This window comes from Bactrocera oleae, chromosome 2 (assembly GCF_042242935.1).
Source record: "Bactrocera oleae isolate idBacOlea1 chromosome 2, idBacOlea1, whole genome shotgun sequence".
Taxonomy (NCBI): domain Eukaryota; kingdom Metazoa; phylum Arthropoda; class Insecta; order Diptera; family Tephritidae; genus Bactrocera; species Bactrocera oleae.
In genome coordinates this window covers 76,981,555-77,005,802 of record NC_091536.1, presented here as the reverse complement: position 1 = coordinate 77,005,802, position 24,248 = coordinate 76,981,555, and the positions used below count along the sequence as shown (strand labels likewise).

Sequence of the window (24,248 nt, the reverse complement as noted above, 5' to 3'; positions counted from 1 at the left end):
TATACTATAAGGATGCATAGTGAAACCAAATTATTTAAGGTAAGTCAGTGTGTGTAGTAAGGGAATGTATTTGTTATAGTCTAAATTTCACTGCATTTGCATATTAAAATATTAATCTTTTTTACACTGCATCATGTTTCCTAATAAACAATTAATAAATAATTTTTAATACAAACGTCGTATTATATATTGTTGCTAAATATCCCACTGTAACAACCAAATTTTCTATTTTTACACGTCAGATTTGAGTATATAAAAAAAAACAAAGAAAATCAGAAGTTGCAAAATTTCTTATGTAAGCTTTCTTATTTCGATACTAATTAAATAAAGTAAATATGCTAGTTAATGTTTTTACTAAATATTAAATAATCACAATCTTAGTAGTTTAAATTTGAAGTTTATTGAGTCCCACCAAATATGAAACCTCTAAAAATCCTATTCGTTTGCATTGGTAAGTAGATAACGAAAGATTGTAAAGAATTGATAAGCTATTATAAATATGCAGGTAATACATGCCGCTCACCAATGGCGGAAAGCGTCATGAAGCATTGGGTGGAGGAGTATGATCTCAGCTGGAAGGTGGACAGTGCTGGCCTGAGAACGTGGAATGTTGGACGTAAGCCGAATGAGCGCTGTATTAAAGTACTGCAAGAAAATGGTTTAACAACGGATCATATCGGTAGACAAGTACGGCTGCTTTCTATTTCAAGTTTATTTGAAATTCTTTTAACAATTGACATTCGTTGCACAGATTTCAACAATGGACTTTTACAATTATGACTATATTCTTGTCATGGACGAACATAATTTGCACGAGCTACAAACGCTTGCCAAAGACCCAAGTCAAGAAAGGTGTGCAAAAATCGAACTGCTCGGAAAGTATATTGACCGACCGGAAGACCAAATCATACGTGATCCATATTTTGTGAGTGCAAACTTTTAATGAATTTTAAGTGTTTAATGAAACAATCAATATAATTAAATTTACAGTGCAACTCAATGGGCGGCTTTCGTTGCGCGTTTCTTCAAATTACCGAAAGCTGTCAAAATTTCATAGCCGCACACATGTATACCGATTAGAAGCACTCAGATAGTGAAAAACGCCAAAAAATTGAAAACTTGCTTAGAGATGTGTGAAAATGATACACTCATAAATTTCATGTAAAAAATTGTAAATCGCACGTACTATAATTTATTTCATATCAGTAAACAACATTTGTTTATAAGTATTGTATATTATGTTTATAACTATTTCATACAATATCACCGCGTATAACACGTTCCAAAAAGACATTCCAATCATATTGTAATTGCGCATACGCAGCCTTTTTCTCTACATCACCCATTGCTGAATATTTTATCGAGTTCCATACCAAACTCTTCAATGTCTTTAAACCAGCATTGCTCGGCGCAAAACTCATAATCGCATAGTAGAAATCATAACTCAAACCTTTGGCTTCCCAAAAGCCTGGATCATCATTCGAAATCACTATTGGTATATTATCGGACATAAAGTAGCCACCAGGATGATTGCGTAAGTCCCAAACTAAGTTTAAAACTTGATTGGACAGCGGACTAACTTCCAACGCAATATCACGCTCTTTAACGGCCTTACTGAGTATAGGGTGTTTCATAAGTGAGTAACCATGTCCGATGCGTGTGGTGTTGAGTAGTATGGCATCAATCAAGTTCAAATCCACTGACGTGCCCAACCAATCTGAAATAAAAGTATAATTATATAATTTACTTGTTGCTTCTTCGGTGAATGCTCACTTGTTTCGCCTGCATGAAAAAAATACTTTGCGCTTTTCGGTAGATCTTGTAAAATAGACACAAATGACTGCAATGACTTTCCCTGATCCTCATGCCCTATCAGATCGAAACCAATAATGAAATCAGGATAGCGTTCACTGTAATAATAGTTTACTTTTAATTAGTATTATGTTAGAGGTAAGAAAGAGAATTTTACAGCCACTAACTGGAAGTCTTTGAATGTTTGAAAAGCTTTGAATATTTCAGTTTCGTCCGAACCGCGATGCGCTACATAAATAACTTTCAAACCATAGAAACCCAGATGTGATTGTTTAAATTCTTCCACTAGAGCCATAAGCAGCTCGGCTGCCTCATACTCATTTGCTACCGTGGAGCCATTGGCGCCATATAGCTGAAATAGAATTGCGAATAAATTGGAGTGCTAATAAGGTAAGAAACTAATAAAGTTTAGAAAACTTCTATTCAAGACCGTAAAAGTATTGATTATAGATATGGCTTACTAAGCCGTTAAGCTTACCGGCTTAAATTTCATACGCAACTCTGCGTACATTATATTATCCTCGTACATTTCCTCCATCAGCTGCCAGTGGAATGTGCGGAAAACGGGCTCGTACCCAACCGTATCACTTATTGTATCGAATATGTCTTCGAAACGTCGCCACACTTTGCTTTGTTCACTGTACTCAACTGCAAGAGATGCCACAACCGTTCAGTTAAGTGTGAATACTATTTTTTAAACGACTTACATTCCGGCAGCCTTGAATATAAGCTTAGCTTGGACTTCAAAAATCTATCGTAGCGATTCTTCGACAAAGTATGCTTACGCTCCTCCTCTACATCGTAATATTTTGTACGGCATCCATGCTTTTGCGCATTTTCACGAAAACTGAGCACCACAGTACCGCGCGCCGTGTGACATTTCAACAGACCGGGCGTGTAAGTCAGGTTCTTAATCATCCAATCAACAGAGACCGCCGGTGTCCGATGTACATGCAAAATGGCACCTTTCGGCATAGCCTGTATGAATTTGAACACGTTACTTTGTTCTATGAATGGTTTAGCTTTGAAGAAATGCAGCGCTGGCGCATGTTCATGTGGGTGTTCCATGCCATAGGTGAGCTCCATCAATTTGTGATGCATGAAAATCTGATGTGCTTGCAACTCATTTTCATCAAGTTGCAAATGTCCACCGGTAAGTAGCAATTGCTCTGCTTCGATCATTTGCTCACGTTGCTGCGCATATTCTAGGTGGTCAAAAATAATTATTTTATATTTTATGTATAAGTTTGTGCGTTTAAAAATATTATATTATGCATTAACAACAGTGGCACTCAAACTGATAGCAGTTAATCTTGTTTGCATGAATTTCTGTTTTCTTTTTATAGAAACTTTGAAAAGAACCACTGTATATGCTTGATCTGAGCAATTCAAAGTGAGGTTATGTGATGTGAAATTATTTGCTTCAACTTTTATAAATTTCATACACATACTTCTTAATATAATATTTGATGATTTGATGAATATACAATATTTGTAATGTAAAATGAGTATATAATTATGTACTCACTTAATATTTTCGGTTCATCGTATAGACGATCGCCTGGCAGAGTCTTCTCATACAAAACGCCACTCACCTCAGGCTGTGGCGCCATTATCTCTTGTGGCGGAGTTGCAACACGGGCATCTAAATTTCAAAATTCTTCGGTGAAAAGTATTTAACAATTAAATATATGTGTTAAAATTACCGCAAAACTGAGCAATATGTAACAGCAATGGTACATAAAATATAACGCCTTGAATCTGTCGCCAGGTAGACATTTTGAATGTACAATAAAGTTGAGAAGCTGTTGAAATAAAAAAAAAATAATCGCAAAAAAAGCTAACACAAATTCATAAACTAAATATTTTTTATAAAAATATAATAATATCCATAATTTTAGTATATATCTTTTACACTTTAAGAGAGCATATATGTCGATCAATATCAAGAAGCCTAGAGCGAAGATTAAGCTCTAGAGATAACTTAGACAATATTCGATCTTTCTGGATAAAACTGGGAAGAATTACTCTTAAAGTTTAAAAAGTGTAACAATTACGATATTGTTTATCAATACTTGAATTGAAAATAAAATTAAACAAGAAAAATCTTCTAGCAACTATATGTATGTATCGGTCAAAGATTTGCAGCCAACGGAAAACATTTTGCTAGTTCTTTCTAGCCACGTTGTTTAATATAAACAATCTCCAAGCCGAATTAGTTTTGATTGCAGCTACCATATATGTATAGTGGTCCGATCTGAACTATTTATTCGAAAATTGTAACATTATCTTGGACCGAATTTCGAAAAGGTATACTGTCAAACAAAAAAATTTCCATAAAAAGACTTAGTTCTTATCGATCAGTTTATATGACAGCTATAGTGACAGGTGGTCAAATAATGAGTGGGCAGAACCGCCAATGAGCAACTTATTAGGGAGAAGAGGACATATACAAAAGTTCAGATCGATATCTCAAAAACTAAGGGACTAGTTTGCGTATATACCGAGAAGTGGATGTGGCGACATATCGACATTATTTATATATAGACTTTATAGGGTCTTCGACGTTTCCTTCTTAAACTAAACTTAATATACCCTGTTCAAGGTATAAAAGTTGCTTAAATCTAAGTAAATACGTGCATGTGAATGTATATACAATAAGTGTTCTTGTGTAACATTTAGCCTTGACTAATAGCGAACTCATGTAAAAGATTATTGACCATAGTACAGGCGTGTAATCGTATGCATATATAATATTTTCCGAGTTCGGAATTGTTCGCAATTTATTGAGACTGGCTTAGGTAATGCGCGCTCATTAGATGCTCATAATGCCTAAGCAAAAAGCAAGAAACAAAATCAGAACAAGACTCAGCGGTCACTCAACCTCAGCCAAAAGATGCCTTCAATATTATTTTTTAATACAGTACGAGTATTCGAAATTGTTTTGGAAGTAATGAATTAATTTAACGTAAGCTTAAACATATTTAGAAACAGGTCTGCAAATTAAACAAATAGTCTAAGTAGATAAGTGTGTCATTGAATGCTATTTTGGTATTAATAAAATAAAAAAATGGAATAATTAATTTAAAAAAAAATCGTGTGAATTAATAAATACATATAATACCAATTTGTATCGTTTACCATAATTTTACTTCTTGGAGTGCTAGATTATACTAGATCAAACGAAATCCGCCAGATAATATATTTGTTTATGATTAATTGGATAGCTGTCTAGCTCATGTAACACATTATTTATATTTTCTGTTTGCAATAACATATAAAATCCATTTGGATACTAATTTTTTTATTAATTCTACTAATAGCATATCAATTGGTGTTAGACCAGCACACATATACCATACATATGACGCTCATTTTGAATTTTTAAATATCGTTACGTTTTTCAATGCATAAAGTCACATATGATATCACATCAAATTATGTTAAGACAAGTCACATGACATCACATCACATGAAGTTTTTTAAAGTCATGCACTTCATAGAATTAATGAAATCACATCACGTCGTTTCAGTTAACCATTCATCTTGAATCAGAGCAGATTTCATCACATCTTTGAGATGTCAAACTTCATCACAATTGTTAAACTCTCATATAGAGAACCAGAGAGTACTTTAATTGTTAACTGTCACCCTTCTTCAACCGCATGATTTATATAAAGTGGATCGCATTACACCACATTCTAACTTTTTACATCGCATCGCAAACTTTCATCACATCACCTCGTTTCTCATAGTCACAGCACATCTATGAGAATTATCAATACTTTGCTTTATTTAATTTTAATATATAACGATTTCACATCCCATTTTTAAAAAGTCTTAGTAGATCGTATTATTTCATATCACGTCACTGAGAATTAACATCACATCGTACCATTTAATATCCAATCACATGTCAAATCATATCATACCGCATAATGTTATGACTTTTCCACACACACATTATCATATTAGTATGTAATTCTTATGTATAAAAAGGAGACGTTTTAGTCTATTTTTTTCGGGACATTTGCATATTATTTTAAGTGTATAGTGCTTATTTTTTTAGTTCAAGTTCAAGTACAAATATTTCTGGCGAATAGAATAATGTGTGTATGTGCATATTTTAAAGACTAATTAGACGCTTCTGATTTATTTATTTACACAACGCAATAGCAACATTTTTTGTGACAAAATTGTATTGAAACATTTCGATATGTATGTTCATAAATTTGTCAAAAATTTATATATAGAATAATTTGCAACAATTCTTAATGAAATTAAAAAATCATAAAAATACAAATTTTTTAATTTATTACCAAATAGTGGTAGTTATAGTAGGGATGTATTTAATTCGTTTTAATTACTTTACAACGTTGAAATTACTTTTAATGGTAGCAAAGTGGGATTTTAGAGGGTGCAAATTTTAGTCATCAAAAATTGTTGAATCAAAAATAAAATGTTAATTATATTTGTTGTAGATTCTTTAAAAATCTTTATAAACTTTAGAACATATTAGTTAAAAAAACGACATTTTTTTAATATTTATTGAATTCATAATTACTTCGGACGCTTTGTAAATATATTGATTTAAAAAAAATTAAAATGGCACCGTTAATAATTATTCATAAATATGTATGTAGTTTAAGTCGACGCACGTACAAATATACATATGTATATTTAATCAAAAATTCATTTTATAGATATAATTTTATTAATTTTAAACTAATTATTTTATAAAAAACGAATAATTTTGTTGTTAAACGAAATTTTTCTTACAAATTTCTGATATTTAAAGCATTTTAAGCAATTTTTGTTTTTTGCAAGCACGTATTGAGGCTTCTGTATTTTTTCGAAATTATTACCGTACAAAATACTAATAATAATATTTTCAAAACTATTTGAACAAACGCATTAAAATGGTAAAATTTCTTACTATATGTAGTTTAATCCCATTTTTACTTATTATTTCATATTTTAAGCTATATTTGTGAATATCCCCAAAAACTTTCCGACTACAAATGTTTAGAGCACTTTTAATTTCGGCATTACAACGCTTAACACACACACACCTGTTTACCACTTTAAAGTGAAATTCCAGACACGCAATAATGCAACTGTTAAATGTTTTTTTTCTGTAATTTTGTGATATAACTTACACAATTATCAAATAAAATGTCAACGCAGTTGTTTTTGCTGTTGTTGTTGCAATTGATGTACTTTTTCAAGCAAGCTGCGCAAAATATCGGTCTGGTGTTGGCGATTGCCGTTTTCAAACTGAAAGGAAGAACCGGAGGTCTCATTGTTTCATTTCAATTTAAATTGTCCAGAGTCATTCAATACATTCGCGATATTTCGTGCCATTTCGAAAATATATTGTGGGTATTGTTCTTGAATTTGTGTTTCTCTTTTTCGTTTTGTTCGTAGAACCGTTCACAGATAGACAGAGCCTGTTTACATTTACATATCAACATTGTCAATTTCATGTTTACATTTGTATGCCGGTTTGTGTGTATATGTATAAAATGACATACTATGACATTGAAAATCAAAGCCTTGAAAATAATATTTTTTTTATATTAATGAAAATGGGTCTTCGCAATAATGGCTAATTCCCGTAAACTTTCCTCGCAATGCTTGTCAGTTCAGAGTGATAGTCATAGTACTGTATGAGTATGTGTAATAGTTTCGCGTTTTCACAATAGGTGTCGGTGTCATCGGTTCATAATGACATACCTTCAGCATTTCAGGTTCCGCTATATGCATATATACCGTTATATTTTGATTATGTGAATGTTTAAAATATCCTCAAAAGGTCAGTTGTTGTTTTAAAACCCAATTTATAAACAATGGGTTATACTCGTATAAAGCCCGTAATCCCCAGCGGCCTATTGATATGCATATAAATATTTTATTTAAAACAAGAAAAAATTTTTACTTCGGCCACACCGATGCTATAATACCGTTCACATATTCACAGGTTATTTTGTGTGGCAACTATATAATATACTGGTCCGATCTGAACAATTTATACAGAGACTGACTACATAACAACTGGATTTTGGACGATCAGTTTGTATAGCAGCTATATGCTATAGTGTTCCGATATGGGCGATTCCGACAAATGAGCAGCGTCTTGAGGAGAAAAGCACGTGTGAAAATTTTCAGATCGATAGCTTAAAAACTGAGGGACTAGTTCGCGTATATACAGACATACGGACAGACATGGCTAAATCGACTGAGCTAGTCATGCTGATCATTTATAAATGTATATATATTTTATAAGGTCTTTGACGTTTCGTTCTGGGTGTTACCAACTTCGTGGCAAACTTAATATACCCTGTTCATGCTTCTATATAAAAAAGCAAGGTATGGCTACGTGATGTGCAATATATAATAGGGTGAATAAAAAATATCTATAAAGATCCCTTAAACTGGATTAGGGAAAAGTATAAGCTACTGTTACCGGGTAAAAATAAATAATGGTGTAATTGAAAGCTGAAAGTGTCAAAAAGTATAAGCGTAAGATCAAAATTTAGGGTCTTAGAATAACACTTAGCCAATCTCTGACCTTTCTGAATATAACTGAAGAGAATTAGAGTCAAGGTTTAACATTTTTAACAGTTTTAATATTTTTGAATAATTCTATAATGCAAATTAAAGGTAAAAAATCGCGTAAATGTAAGTACGTGCATTTCTATGTATGTGTATATAAGTGTTCCCTAACCTTGACAAGTAGCGAACTCATGTAAATGGTTGATTAAGCCTTGTATCCTAAACACTCGCACTCGGTTAATGCACAATATTAAAAGAACAAAAATAGATTATCAGAATTATTCATGGGCCATATTACAGGCGAGTAATCATATGCATATAACAGCTTTTATGACAACGGGATTGTTCGCAATTGACTGTGCCTCGCTTAGGTGATGCGCACTCATTAGATGCTAAAATTATAACAAAAAGAAAGTCGCTAAGTTCACTCAACCCAAATAAATAGATGCCTTTAATATTATTTGTTCTCTTTTTTTATATAGTACGAGTACTCGAAATTAATTTGGAAGTAATGAACTAATTTAACGTAAGCGTAAGCATGTTTAGAAACAGGTCTGCAAACAAATAATATAAGTAGAAAAGTGTGTCAATGAATGCTGTTTTGCTATTATTAAAATAACAAATTCGAATAATTAATTTCGAAAAACAATCGTGTGAATTAATAAATTTATATAATACCATTTTGTATCAGATACCTTAATTGTACTTTTTGCAGCGCTAGATTAGACTAGATCAAATGAAATCCGCGCGATAATAATTTATTTATGATTAAACGTATAACTGTCTAGCACATGTAAAACATTGTCTAATATTTTGTTTAAAATAACATATGAAATCCATTATGATATTTGATTTTGTAACATATCCACTGATAGAAAATCATTTGGCTTCAGATCACATCACATATGTATACAAGTATGACGCAGAAATGGAATTTTTAAATATCGCTGCGATTTTTAGTGCATAAAATCGTATAAAATAAGATCACGTTACCTCGCATATATAATATTATGGTATCATATCATCATTATATTGGGTGAGATTACATGACATCACATCGTGTTATGTTTATTCAAATCATCCACTTCCAACATTTTATCACTTGAAAACAGGATGGGTCAGTTTGCAGTAAATTTTACATCGGATCATATTGCATCCAATAAATGAGATGTGAAACTACATTATATCGTATCACAATAGTTAAATAAACTCTCCACTCATATAGTGCACTAGACTAGTAAGTCATGTTTTATTATATTTACAAACCTGTAATTTTACTTCACATCACATCATAACATTCCACATTTTATATTATTTCAAATCATATCAAACATATTGTCATCCCATCCCTCATATCGTATTCAAATTTCCAAAGTTTTACTTCTTGTCTATTACCAGATATTTGCATTAGAACCAAATCGTATCACTTTAACGTGACACATCAGATAAAATTTTGTGTCGTATGGTAAGTTTTCACATCATACATTCTCTTAAATCATATAAAATCGCAACATACCATATTATCAAATGAAATACATTACAGTATATGAAATAATACTAAAAAATCAATTTCCATCACCTTATATATTTTTCTAATAATCACATAGTGTTTCATATTTATATTTCACATGACATCATTTAGACCAGATAGTTTTGTTTGTCTGAAAAGCGTAATTAGTAAATAATATCATATGCTGATCACTACATTTCAATAAATCAGCTGATTCAACCTTTACACCTCAGCATATTTTTCTTTATGCTCCTTCTTTCTTCATTAATGAGTTATATAACTGTTTTACTTAAGTATAAAATAGGAAGGTTTTAGTATAATTTTTTTCGCAACACTTATATGGCTCAAGTACGAATGTTTTTGGCGAGCTTCATAATGTATGTATGTAAGCTTTAACTCAAATATAATTCGATTTCATTATTTTAATAATGGCAACAAAATTGGAGTTCACAGTATGAAAATTTTATTTTCATCGGCAAACATGTAGTATTAAAGGTAAAAAAAAATATTTTATTACTATTAACGTTAACGTAAAATTAAATTAGAAATAATTTTGAAAATATTTACTGATTAACAATAGCTCTGCTTTGTTTTCAACCAAAATTAAAATAATATAAGAACTAAATTTTATTTACATGTATGTGATGTCATTCTAAGTAGCATAAGTCAATTCAAACTAAAGTCAATTTTTTATTCTGTTAAAAATATGGGCATAACATTTATTTCTATTTCATCAAAATTTAAAACTTCAATATTGTTAAGGAAAAATCCTTTTACCAAAACGAATATTTTGTATAGAACGGCACAAAAAATAGTTTAATTTTTGTTCTATAAAATAAATTATTTTAACAAATTTAAAATGTTTAAAAAACGTAAATTCATTACTGTTTTGTATAAAAGCTAGTATTGAGGCTTTAAATTTTTTTCCAAAGCTTTTTCAAATAAAATACTAAAAAATATATATTTTTAAAACCTGTACAATCTAAAAAAATTGCCAAAACTCTTATTATTCCACCTTTTACATATTTGAAACATATTTTTCATTTTAACTTTCAAATTAATTATTTAAACAATTTCATTATATAGTATTTCCATGCACAAAGCAAATATCTTCAATAACTTCCAATATTGCTGAAACAAATTTCTGTAATATTACATATATATTTCAACTTCAATTATTTAGTGCGCTTTTAATTTCAGCAATATAACACTTACACAAGTGTTTTCAACTTAAATGTGCAATTCCAAGCACGCAATGATCCAATTGTTAAACGTTTTTTGTTAAAATGTTAATTTTGTAATACAAATTATATAATTATCAAACAAAATGTAAATGCAACTAAATTCAAACGTTTTACACCCACTAAACGGCAGTTGTTGTTGCTGTAAATGGACTTTTTGAACTAAACTGCGTTTGTTCGCGTTATTTGTTGCATTTTAATATTTATTTCATTTAGTTTTTATTTGTATTTATTTTTTGTTGCTTTTGTTTTTGTAGCATTTCCAAAAAAAGTGAAATTTCTCAACTGCTGCACTACTTACATAAATTAATTAACTACTGACCGTTGCGTACGTTGCGTTCCAAATTTCTACGCAAAATATCAGTCTGCTGTCGACGATTGCCGTTTTTAGACTGGAAGAAAGCCATGGAAATCTCATTGTTTCGTTTCAATTTAAATTGTTCAGAGTTGTACAATACATTCGCAATATTTCTCGTCTTTCCATAGAATCCCTGCAAGAACAGTGCCAATCATTTCAGCAGTAATTTGATAGTCAGAGCTGAGCCGTGTCATGATGTGCCAAAACTAATGTAATCAAATTTATTTTTGTGAGTTCATATCGCTTTCTACCATACAAAACCAACCTGAGAAATACTAATCAAAAAACGCAACGTAGTTGAACTATGTTTTACACCAATTTACATATTCTAAATGTTACACTGAATTTTTTTAATATAATCAAAAATTTTGAAAATCTAAAACCCCTTTCGAATTTAAAAAAATACTTGCTCAAATTTGGTTATGAATATTTGGACGATTGTGAATTTCCGAAGTCCAAAGTCATTTTGATGAATGCCAAACGTCATATTCTGAAAGTCAATAAGAGACTAGTATCTTCTTTTACATTTACATTACATAAAAATTTATGGCGAAGTTTCTGAATATTCAAAAATTTATTTTTGAGAATTACTTATGATTTCCTTTTTGTTCTACATTCCATTTTTCTTTTGTTCTACATTCCATAATAAACTGTTACATCAAACAACACCCCCTTGTAATACATCATTGATGAACAGATCCCACTCACGTTCTAAGTTCTCAAAGGCAACACGCTCTTCTCGTCTCGTCAGCACAGAGTATCGAATCGAATTCCAAACAAGACCCTTTAGCGTTTTCAAGCCCACATGATTAGGCGCCAAACTCATAATTGCATAGTAAAAGTCATAGCTCAGCCCCTTGGTGTCCCAAAAGCCGGGATCGTCATTACAAATAACCATCGGCAAATTCTGAGAAATATAAAAGCTGCCCGGATGATTGCGCAAATCCGCCACCAAGTGTAGTATCTGATTGGAGAGTGGGCTCACTTCGATGGCCACATTACGTTTCTTCACGGCATTCCACAAAACCGGATGCTTCATCAGCGCAAAGCCATGACCGATGCGTGTAGTGTTCAACAAGAGCGCATCCAAGAGGTTGAAATCGGTAGAGGCACCATACCAATCTAAGTATGTGGTGCAATTAAAATTTTTTGTTTAATTTTTACGTATTTAAATTAAAAAACATAAAACTAACTCGTTTCGCCTGCATGGAAGAAGTATTTCGCGCTCTTTGGCAGATTTGCTAATTCGGAGATGAAATTGTGTAAAGGTTTGCCAAGATCCTCTTGTCCGACCAAATCGAAACCGATGATGAAATCGGGGTTCGCTGTGCTAATATATTTTCGATTAGTAGATGAAAGAACAGCTTTTTGAATACTTTTTTCAAAACTCACTGTAAGGTTTTGAACATTTCGAAATTCTCGAAAACACGCGTCCGTTCTACATTACGATGAGTTGAAAAAATCACCTTGATGCCCAAAAAGTTGGGATGTACACGACGAAAGTCCTCCACGATAGCCAATATTTCAGGAACGGAACGCTCCGGTGGGAAAATGCGTCCACTATAGTCATATAACTGGCCCAGAAGAGAAAGAGAGAGAAAGTGAGAGATCGCAAAGAACTTGTGCGTATGGATATAAGTACTCACCTCTTTGAAATCCATGCGCACCTCCGCATACATCACATTATCCTCGTACAACTCCTCCAGCATACGCCAAGTGTAGGCACGAAATGCCGGCAAATAACGCAACACATCGTTTATCGTGCTAAACATATTCTGAAACTTACGCCAGACATGCTTGATCGTTGGATAATCAACTGTGAAATATTAAAAGTTCATCTTTATTTGCACAGCTATTTCTCCACTACTTAAAAACTAAAAAGAAACAAGCTTCCACTTACTTTCCGGCGTCGGTGTATACAAGTTGATCAACTTCTCAAAGCTACGATCATATGCGGCCAGACTGACCGTACGAAAACGTTCGTCACTCACACGCACATACTGTGTGACACAGCCGTGAGCAAGTGGCGTCCTACGAAAGCTTAACACACTGACGCCCAAAATATTTGTACAGCGCAGCATACCGGGCATGTAGGAAATATTGCGTACCATCCATTCGGACGAAACACTTGCCGAGTGGTGCAAATGTAAGGTGGCGCCCTTCGGCATACGCTTAAGGAACTTCAGCACTTTGCTCTGCTCCACGTGTCGTTTGCCCTTGAAGAAATGCAAACCGGCTGCATTAACATCCGAATCGTAGAAGCCCGCACCCAGCTCGTCCAACTTATATCGCATGAATATGTCATTCACTCGATTCTCCTTGTCATTGAGGTGTATGCGACCGCCGGTGATGAGCAAATCCTCGGCTTGTATGACAGCTTTGCGCGCGTCCTCATAGGCTAACAAGTAAATCAAGTTGTGAGAGGTTCAAATAGGTATACATATGTACATATATGCGGTGAGCTTGACTTACATATAAAACCAGCATCCGCGTAGCTCAAGATATGCAGTATGCTTGCTAGCATCAACAGATATGTTCCTGTCATCGCTCAAGTGTGTGGTGGAGAATCTGAAAATATAAACGATACTGGATTAAAATACTTAAGGAATTGTATATGGTAAAAGAAAAACTCAAGTTTTATTGGAATTGTGTGTTGCCTGATGTAAGAACGCAACGTACTATCACTACCGAACACCGAAATTAATCGATTTGTTAAATGGCAATTAGACTCGGGTATAGATAGCAGAGCTTGCTTCCGACATGAATATTTGATTTGAGTTCACCAATGGCCCGTTTAAAATAGGCTCACAAAAAGAAACCAGGAGAGTCAAAACTGGAGATCTGAGTAACCGACCATCAGACTTCCTTTATCTATTTTTCGTAATTAATATCGGTCTTATCTAGACCGTTTCTCATTAACTGTTCATCTTACGCTAGGCTAAGGTTGAAACCAGTCGAATGGGCTGGAATTGATATTAGCGGACTTAACAAACTTGTGGTAGGCTCAAGGCGCTTTACCTTTATGCGACGGTCTTTTTGATTAGAACTTAGAACTTCTGGGCAACATAACAGATCGGCGTTTGCAGCTGTCTAAGTGAGAACATTCGTGACTTCACGGATATTGGCTTGATTATCTAACCTAACTCAGTTGGTTAGGAAAGGATAAGGAAAAGTGTGCGCACCCTATATATAATTGTCGCTTCTCCCGTTGTGGTTTCGGATTTTGTGCTATCCGACAAATAGAGGTTTCTATGAATTGTATGTATCCTCCAAAATAATTAGTTGGATTTGAGCAGTTCGGTACAAAAATATTCCGGAGATTTCTTACTTTACCCTCAACGATCTTGCTATTTTAAATTGGTGAGTATTAGTAAAAACTGAGAGAAGGAGACTTAAGTGCTTTGAGTTGCAAATGCTTTTCCCAAATACTGCAAATAGAACAGTACATAAATCCGAGTACATTACAATCACTTAGGCCTGACCATCGTAGGTACTCTCATCAGTATTTTTGATATTCTGGACTGTTTCCAAAATAAGCAACGTTGCACGTTACTGTCGTTTCGCCGGATATTATCATCATGGTAAAAAGTTTCATTGCAAATAAAAGCACATTAAGAGTTCATTATCAACTGATATAAATATTATTCCAGAAAGTTCGTTTCAATGTATCCGTCTACTTTTAAACGTTTCAAAATGGCTGCTTGAGTGACTTTCAAAGATTCTGCGTAACTCTTCAAAACTCTATCATAAACACATTTTCAGGCACAAAGATCGACTGTTTAAAAAGCACGAAGACAGTAATTTTGCAACGCACGCTCGGAATATTGGAACAATGGAATAATAATCAAGTTAAGAAATCTCTTCGCAAACCTAACGAATATAGTTATTAGACGCACCAAGTAATACAAGCTTCGATCTTCAAATTTTCTTTGGAAAAGCTCGTAAACCATTCCTGTCAAAACTTTCAGTTTCCAATAAAACTCTAAATCATATTTTTCACAAAAGTGTATAATTAATTACTTCTCCATAAAATATGTTATAAGAATTTACGACAATGCGCTTTGTCGACACTTATAACCTAATTACTAACTAGAGTTCTCTTTCTGGCATCACAAAAGACTGAACATAATGAGTCCAAGTGCGATCTTTCCAGCCATATAATATATTATGACTAGCAGTTTTGGTATTGGAGTTTATTGAATAACGAAAGGCCTTGCGATCACCTAATGTTACTACACGTTGCCTCAGCGCTACAGTAAATAAAAAAAATTTCATTCAATGATCGTGGCTTCAAGTCACACCTCCAAGGTTTCATTGAAAGTAGATCACAAAATGTTTGTTTAAACCGACATATTTTATTTCTTAACTTGATTTATGCTTAAAAATATTTATTGTGAGGATTCTTTAAAACTTAATTTGTTTAGGCATATTTTTTATTATTAAAGGTTTCGCATTTTTTTCTATTTTTATAGTTTCTTCATTGTAATGCTGTTAATTTTTTTTATTTAATTTTTTTTTTTCATTTTTAAATAGTAAACATATTTTTGTTCACTTTTTTTTCTCTCATAGCACAAAAATTGTTTTGAACCGTAATATAAGTTAGGAGTGACTTCCCATAACCTTTTGTATATTTTTGTGGTTATTTTCAAATTTCCATTTTTTTTTTGGGTAAGTAGCTAGAGTGGTTGTCTTACGACGCTCCTAGGCCTTTAGGAAGCCCATTGTGATACCACCGGGACTTAAGTCCCCTCGCTTTATTGTTTCCTCTCTGAACCACCCCGTGCTTCTGATGAAGTTTATAAGTACGAAAAGTTGTTTATGATCAACTTCAGAGACGTCGTCCAGAAACCCTCGACCGATAATTACGATTCTTTTCCTATATAGAACCTTACAGTCGCATAAAAGGTGTTTAATGTAACCTCCTCTTCTACCACCAAACAGCTTCTACAGTACATTGTTATATGGTGTTCCTAGCATGTCTACCAATTAGACAGTGACCTGTTAGTACTCCTACTAGAGTTCATCTCATTCCTTTCAAATTTTAATGTCGGCATGTGCGGCCCATGTTCTCGTCATGCCACGTTTGCCTTCTTGTTGTGCTACGTTTATAACATATTTGTCGATTAAATATCTACATTTCCCTCTCTTCCGTAGTCTATGTTAATTGTCGGTTGGTGTTTGTTCTGGCAAATTAATTTGCTTCACAGTTCAAAGGGATATCACTATGTCTTGTATGTCTTGAAAGCCATTGCAGGTTTATCGTAAAGTAGAATGCAAGATCCAAAAAGAGATCAAAGCATTCTGTTTTGGTTACATTTTAATAATTTATTAATAAATAATAATGTTATCGAAATATTAATATTTTTTATGCTTTTTTTATTTCATTGTCACATTTTAATTTTTTTCGGTAAATTTATACACAATCACAGATTTACACATACAAATATATCATACATATGGCACTCAATTAAAGACCAATCGGTTCTTGGCGTATATTAGTTAGTTTTGCTAGTACTTGACACATACATTTTTGTTTACCTAATACCACAAAAAAGGTAATTGTTGTTGAGGTACACAATTATCAATCTCATAACAACATCATTATTGTTTTTTTTTTCCGCAAGTAATCACCTCATTGTGGGTATTCGCGTGATTATTAGTACATTAACACTTCATATGTCCTTACAAGTCCTTAAAGTGTACACATTCAAAACTCCACATATTTCAAGCCAATGCAAGTTATTTGTGTGTTAACAGTAAACACGAACCGTTGGATAAATATTTAGGAAGTGAAAGCACAAACGTTGCTAAAACACTCATTAGCGGCGAAAATGCAACAGCACAAATTGACATAATTCTTTTGAAGCACGTTTCGGCCAAGAGACCGTGATGACGTACTTTTATTGACAATTTGTAATAAACGCGAGCTTTAGCCCTTTGCAAAATCAAACACACACCTTTTAAGCCAGCAAAGAAAGTAAGTTTATGGTTATTTTTATTTATTTATCAAATAAATTGAAATTCACCAGAAACTAATTTTCGAATCGAATCTCCGACTTTCCACGCGCACAACCGGCAACAACCGTTGTTTTCTGGTATCTGTCATATCTAAAACTCCGTGTGAGCCAACTTTGGCTGAGTTGTATGGACTTGCTCACACACACACCACTCCAAAGCAAATACAACACAAACACACATACGAAAAACAACTACTTTTTTGCGGCAAACACAAATTAACAGTAACTCAAAATGCTGTTGATGACGCCTCAGCTATTGTTATTGTTAAGTACGTGTATATGTAGTTACTTAGCGCAAACAGCAACAACAATAACAGCGACACACGCGCATACGCACCGCAAATGATTACCAAAAAGTAACCGCTGGAAATGGTCAAAAGCGCGATGGGTGTGCGGTTGGCTTAGGAAAAGAAAAAAAATTAAATTAACCTTAAATGCGGCTGCTCACGTTTTCACGAAAAGGCAGCAGATTTGTGTAGGTAACAATATTTTTATTATTTTATTTGAAAATGTTTTTGTTGTAAACAGATCATCGCGAAATTCGCGACTCACACGCAGTCATTTGGCAATAATTCATAATCACTGCATTAACATAACATTTTTTGCTGCTTCACAGCGTGTATTATGGTATGTACACATTACTGCTCGTTAACACTACTCGGCGCTTACATTTGAAACATCACCCACGCGCACACTCTCACCTCTCTTCGCAAGCTTTCTCATATTTGTCATTATACCCTGAACGGCGTAAGTTTGGCATGAATTTCGTAACACTCAAAAGGAAACGTTGGAGCGCCTATAAAATATATAGTATATGTATATATATAATGATGAACATGACGAGCTGAGACGTTTTAATCATGTCCGTCTGTCTGTTCGTCTATCCGTTCGTATCTCAGCATAAACGCGAACTAGTTTCTCAGCTTTTGAAATATCTATCTGAAATTTTGCACCTGTCCTTTTCTCTCCAAGAAGCTGCACTTTTGTCGATACCGATATCGAACCACTATAACGTATAGCTGTCATACTAACTGATCGATCAAAATCCAGTCCTTATATGAAAAGAATTGGCATTTGCCGAGATATCGTCACGAAATGGCTGAATAGCTGACATACAAACTTACCGGTCGTAATGAAGTTGTTTAAGGAATGTTTTGTGATTTGTGTATGTGAAGGGTATTATAGCTGCTGTGCAACTGAAATTAACGTTTTTTTCTAGTTTTAATAGAATTTTAAGCGTTTTGCTTTTTTTATCGTTTTGTTTTCGTTACTACTTTTTGCAGTACCGTTGCCTTTTTTACATGTCATTAAAAATAGCGAACAATTGTATTGTAATTGTATATCAAAATTATTATTCACTCACACGTACACAAATACACACATGTACATAGAGGCATGCGCGCTTGATAAGATCATTCTTATTCAACACTTGTCCACGGTTTGTTGACTCCTCTGATGAGCATTTTGTGCTTGAAATTAGTTACAAATTCATTTGCCCAGCAAATGTGCGAATCTTTTAATTGGATGTTTCTGTTGGCGTTAAATTTGCATAAGTGTGAGCTTGTTATTTCGTTTACTTTATTTATAGTTAGCTTATTTTAATGAGCACTAAATGACGTTTAACTGTTTTGTACTTGAGGAAATTTAATTTAAAATGGTTGAGAATAAGTATGAAATAATTGGCTTATAATCACTATACAATTTTGGATTTTATTATTTATTAAAACTGTTTTGAAGAATAGGTAAAATAACTTAATAAAATATTGTAGATGAAGTTTTTATTATATTTCCACAATTAGCAAGGAAAGGCCTTGCTATCGTCGGAACAACGGCTTGCTATTGTGCAGCTGGGCCTGTCGGAAGCTTGGTGACTGCAGGGCAACCATCGGTGCTGATCGGCCCTTAATATATCGCAAGAGTACCAGCGAGCTTTTCGCTCACAGCAAGGTTAGGCGTTCCCTAATTGTAAGGATTGTATCTGACCATTGCTTTATACTTGTCTGACATCTGACGGGATGCCAATTCCAGAAGCTTCCGGAAGAAGACGAGGATCTCTGCATTTGCGAGATCAAGGCTAAAATACCTAGGATCTCACTCCTTTAGACGTCCAGCTTAGCTGGCGCATGTAGAAATTAAACGCCTAAGCAGCTTTGTCACGGGTACACTTTGTGCTTTGTCGACACTTATTAACTGATCACAGCCAGTCCAAGTGCGATACTTTCTTGGAATAAATCATATAACCTAATCTAACCCAGCACAGTCGTGATCTATTTCATAATTCAAAACTGCAGCAATAACTTCCAGGCAGGTCGAAAAGTTCCTATCGTTTCTATGAGAACTGTAAGATAAATTGTTTGAGGGATGAATGAATAGAAAGAAATTTGGTGTGTTAAGTACTTCTTTCTTAAAGAAATTCTCACATAAAAGAAATTTAACGGGAATGAAGAGTTTGTTGTAAGGAGCGGGAAATATATATTATAAAGTTAATCGAATGGACAGAAGATTTTATATTCGTTTTATAGAAGGAAGCGAAAGAAATAAATCGTTTTCAGCCGTTTTATTTGTAGCACCACACTTTTAGTAGGTTTAAGGATTAGCATTATTGTTTAATGGTCGTGGTAATGCCCTATTTTAACTGATTTTACACTACAATGAAAATATTGAAAGATTTTTCTTCGATTTTGGCTGAGTTCCTAATGGTCATTGCAAGCAAACTTTTATTTAATTATTATATAATCCATTTTATTAAATTGCCTCTTTCTCACTTCCACGGTAAAAACGTTGTAGCCAATAATACTCGAGGTAAAATTAAATGGGTATTACCGTTGTAAAAGTGATAGAAAAGATTCTTAATTGCATTAACTGAAATGTTTTTACGAAGGTTATAATTTTTTGAAAATTTCCTACAAACTCTGTAGTTTACTTTAAGCAAAGCTTCTTCAAATTAAGTCGAGATGTGACATAAGAATGGGATGATAAGAATTTTGAATAAAATCTCACGTGTAATTCTTTCTAATAGCATAACCCCTCACATTTTTCAATGTAAATATTACAAATTCCAATACTTGCACCATTATTCTCTATACAATAACCTTCTACAGTACAATTGTATTTATGAATAAATACAAAAACGTTATTTCCGAATTTGAAATCACTTTCACAAGTTTGTAACAAATGAGTAATTTTCAAAGTTGTTAGTTGATAACATTTCGGAAAATGAAAGTGAGTAGATCATTCTTAATTTTCAACAATTATATATGTTGTTTTTAAATATAAAAATTTTAAAACTCAATTTAATTCAGTTTTATTCGTAGCGTACAATCTGACAGTAGCATTGGAAAACGTGGCAAGAGGACAATTATTTATAAAAATGTCCAGTCAAAACGGTTGCTACAACCACACTGAATAACAATAGTGGAACAATTTTCTACCAAAGATAATGTGATGTCATTCCGAGTATATCTAGATAATTTAAGTTTTCATTTTCATCATCAACAGTAGCGAATAATTTAAAACACAACTGATGGCTTGGCAAATGTAACTGGAAACTATTTTCATCAACTTCTACACTTCTGGCCGCTAATGTAGGCTGATTACTGAGCTAATAATGATCCAAACAGTTAATTTTCACTTTCAGCAATATACTCTCAATTAACCAAGTCAGTAGCAATAATCAGTACGATCCGTATATGTATACTTTACTCTTGCAATAGCTATGTGTTCTTATTATTATTATTATTTTTGTTTTAAGTAATAAAATATTCAACTGATTCTTACATGAATTTTGTACCCATGCTTATGATTTGAAATATAATTTTTGCATATTTTTAGTTACGGTTTCGGTCGTCTTTCGCGTGGATTGTCTTCAAGCCTAGTACGACCTACGACCACGTTTAAATTCACCAGCCCAAAATTCAACGCGTTTAAAAGTGAGGACTCCTTATACACTTCTAACAATTGTTTATAAATTTCTTTTAAACCTTTCAAAAGAAAGAATCTAATCACTGCGCGTTATTCCACTTTTTCCATATTAAAAAAATACTCTGACATGTCAACTTCAAAGGACTTGTAAACAAAGAATTAATTGATAAAATGACTTGTAACTTTGCATGTGTTTTCACGACAGATGTACGAACTTGAGACAAAAAATTTGGCGCTAGTAGTGCCATTTTTTTTTTGGGACCAACCAATTTTCCATCAACCGGTATATAAGATTACGAATCGTTTGTATGGGAGTATAGAAAGGTGTTGTTTTTAGACTTTTTCAGACAATTTACAAAATTTTCTTTACGTAAGAACCATTCTGGTACTTCAACCAATATTCTAAAAAAAAATTTGCGAAATCGGTTCCACTGTTCTCGAGATTTGACCTTAGCATCAGATTCAGTGATTCATTTTTATATTATAGATAGTATATTCGGTCATGGGATGCTATGGTTATGATATACATTAAATGCTTTTAAATATACAATAAAATATTTAATACAGTGAAAGTATTATTTACGCATAAAGGCGAAAACATAATGGCCGGTGTAAGAATTTATGGGAGTGCACTTAAGGTTTAATCTAGAAAATTATTCATATAAATATTTGTTTATGGAAAAAATAATTAATTTTCCATTTGTCATTTTACTGAAATTTTTATTTAATTTTTTTTTTTTTTAATTTGAAAACAAGTTCATGTTTAGAAATATATATATTTTTTTATAAAAGTTTTGATTTGAAAAATCGTGCTTATGTTTAAATATATACAAGTATATCTACTTTTTTTTATGAATTGTTTTTAATTTGTAAAATTTGAGGTTTAAAATATATAATACAACCATTTGTGTTGGATCAACCTGGACATAGTGCGCTAAGTTTTACTAAAACCTGTTCTGTAGTTTAGGAGGTAGCCCCGGAAAAACGTGATACCTAATTTTTATATATGTATGTATATAGATATAATTATGAATTTTTTCAATAGTTTTTAACATTAAACTCTGGTTTATCATCTTTGGTAAACTTAGTTCATTATACCCTGAACAAATTAAGTGTATATTAAGTTTGCCACGAAGTTTCTAACACCAAGAAGGAAACGTCGGAGACCCTATAAAATATATATTGTACATAAATGATCAGCATGATGAGCTGAGTTGATTTAGCCATGTCCGTCTGTCTGTCCGTCCGTTCGTCTGTCCGTCTGTATATATGCAAACTACCTCAGTTTTTAAGCTATCGATCTGAAATTTTGCACCTGTCCTTTTCTCACTAAGAAGCTGCTCATTTGTCGGAACGGCCGATATCGATCAGAATAAAGTGCTTGTATGGAAAACTCTTTCATTTGACGAGGCATCTTCACGAAATTTGGCATAGATTATTATTTAAAGCATTAATCTAATCTCCGAAGAAATTGTATAGATCGGATTACTGTAACATATAGCTGCCATATTAACTGAACGATCGGAGTAAAGTGCCTGCATGGAAAACTCTTTTATTTGACGAGGCATCTTCACGAAATTTGATCGGAATCAAGTTATTGTAAGGAACCTTTGTATTTGTGAAGGGTATTATAGCTTCGGTGCAACCGAAGTTAACGTTGTTTCTTGTTTTTTAACACTTTTCAGCCAAATTTCTGTTTTGAAAGATTAAATGTAATCCACATATGTTTCTTTCAGTGTAATCAACAACCATCGAAATAGATTTTCTTACGTCACAAACAGATTTTGTTTACAAACTAAAGCCCTAAGAAAACTAAAAATAAAACCGCTTTAAAAAAGTATTTTTATGTGCATATATGTATGTATGTATCTATAAAAAACAAAGTACCTATAGCATATATATGTAACAACAATTACAAAAACATAATAAAAATAAAAAAATCAACGCACAAGCAATAAAAATAGTTAATACGAATTACAAATTGCTCAGTTGAACTTGACTTCGCCATAACGAAATTGATAACGTATGATTGCCGAATATGTGGAAGAACGTGCCTCCCCACAGATTATGTGGCAGATAGTTTTACTCCCACGTGATATCATCGACTGCAGACAGATATACAGTAGGGTTCAGATAAGTGTTTACTACAATACTATAGTGCACATATATTCAAAAAGCCCTTCAAACTTATTTTGCCTGGTTAGTCGTGATAACTGAAGTAGTAAATTAGTTTTGAACTAAGTATTTTTGAAGAAACCGACCCTAAAGCTTTATTGTGTTATTTTGTGGGTGTTCATGATCGACACGTACATTTTCTGCAATGGTGGTGAATGTAGAGCTTACCACGAGCCGCTTCCGCCCATATTTAACTAAAAAGTACGTTTTGTCCAGTTAGCCCCGCCCCCTAGTACGTTTAATGTATGTACATATTTCACACACCTCGAAAGCTACAATATATCAACCAAATTTACTGAAAACATATATTTTTGATACTTCCTTCGACAATGTTAAACTGGGTGCAATCCACGTGTAACCACGACCACTCCCCGTATTAGGGTTATGTTGAAAACTGCTAAAAGTGCGACAACACAAAAAATAAATGCGTCGAAATCAATAAATTTGACTACACGAAATGGAACAAAAGCTTTTTATAGATGCCGGTAAAAAAAAGTTTGACAATGGGCGTGGCAGCGGCACTACATAAGCACTCAATGCTGCAAATGAGATAGCTGTTAACGAATTTTTGAAGTCACGAATCGGTTTTTTAGAAATATTAGAGGTGGTAAAATCAACAATAGAAAATTTTGACAAGTATGCCGATATTAACTTACTAT

General features: G+C 33.1%; 3 protein-coding genes across 8 annotated transcripts; 1 reads left to right on the top strand and 2 right to left on the bottom strand.

The window, feature by feature from the left end:
* Nucleotides 1-14: 14 nt before the first annotated feature.
* Argp (Arginine phosphatase) lies at nt 15-1,234 on the top strand. Of its 4 annotated transcripts, none has more exons than XM_014234520.3 (5): nt 273-329; nt 382-451; nt 506-687; nt 752-925; nt 991-1,234. In XM_014234520.3, the coding sequence occupies exons 2-5, from the start codon at nt 418-420 to the stop codon at nt 1,078-1,080; spliced, it is 480 nt and encodes a 159-aa protein (XP_014089995.2). In that variant the 5' UTR covers nt 273-329; nt 382-417; the 3' UTR covers nt 1,081-1,234. The 4 variants fall into 4 exon arrangements, with proteins under 4 accessions (XP_069961830.1, XP_014089995.2, XP_014089994.2 ...); XM_014234519.3 differs by having other exon boundaries at nt 277-295; XM_070105729.1 differs by lacking the exons at nt 273-329; nt 382-451 and adding an exon at nt 15-39.
* LOC106617380 (adenosine deaminase 2) lies at nt 1,156-7,205 on the bottom strand. 3 transcript variants are annotated; one of them, XM_036368349.2, is made up of 8 exons: nt 6,972-7,205; nt 3,519-3,617; nt 3,341-3,457; nt 2,520-3,017; nt 2,291-2,460; nt 1,980-2,164; nt 1,774-1,910; nt 1,156-1,717 (listed from the first exon to the last, which is right to left on the bottom strand). In XM_036368349.2, the coding sequence occupies exons 2-8, from the start codon at nt 3,589-3,591 to the stop codon at nt 1,254-1,256; spliced, it is 1,644 nt and encodes a 547-aa protein (XP_036224242.2). In that variant the 5' UTR covers nt 3,592-3,617; nt 6,972-7,205; the 3' UTR covers nt 1,156-1,253. The 3 variants fall into 3 exon arrangements, with proteins under 3 accessions (XP_036224242.2, XP_014089991.2, XP_036224257.2); XM_014234516.3 differs by lacking the exon at nt 6,972-7,205 and adding an exon at nt 6,885-6,965; XM_036368364.2 differs by lacking the exon at nt 6,972-7,205 and adding an exon at nt 6,749-6,842.
* A 4,826-nt stretch (nt 7,206-12,031) lies between these two features.
* Nucleotides 12,032-17,564, bottom strand: Adgf-C (Adenosine deaminase-related growth factor C). The gene is made up of 7 exons (XM_014234478.3): nt 17,434-17,564; nt 13,949-14,044; nt 13,377-13,874; nt 13,123-13,292; nt 12,869-13,050; nt 12,670-12,806; nt 12,032-12,598 (listed from the first exon to the last, which is right to left on the bottom strand). Exons 2-7 carry the CDS (start codon nt 14,019-14,021, stop codon nt 12,135-12,137), a joined length of 1,524 nt encoding a protein of 507 aa, XP_014089953.2. The 5' UTR covers nt 14,022-14,044; nt 17,434-17,564; the 3' UTR covers nt 12,032-12,134.
* Nucleotides 17,565-24,248: the final 6,684 nt, after the last annotated feature.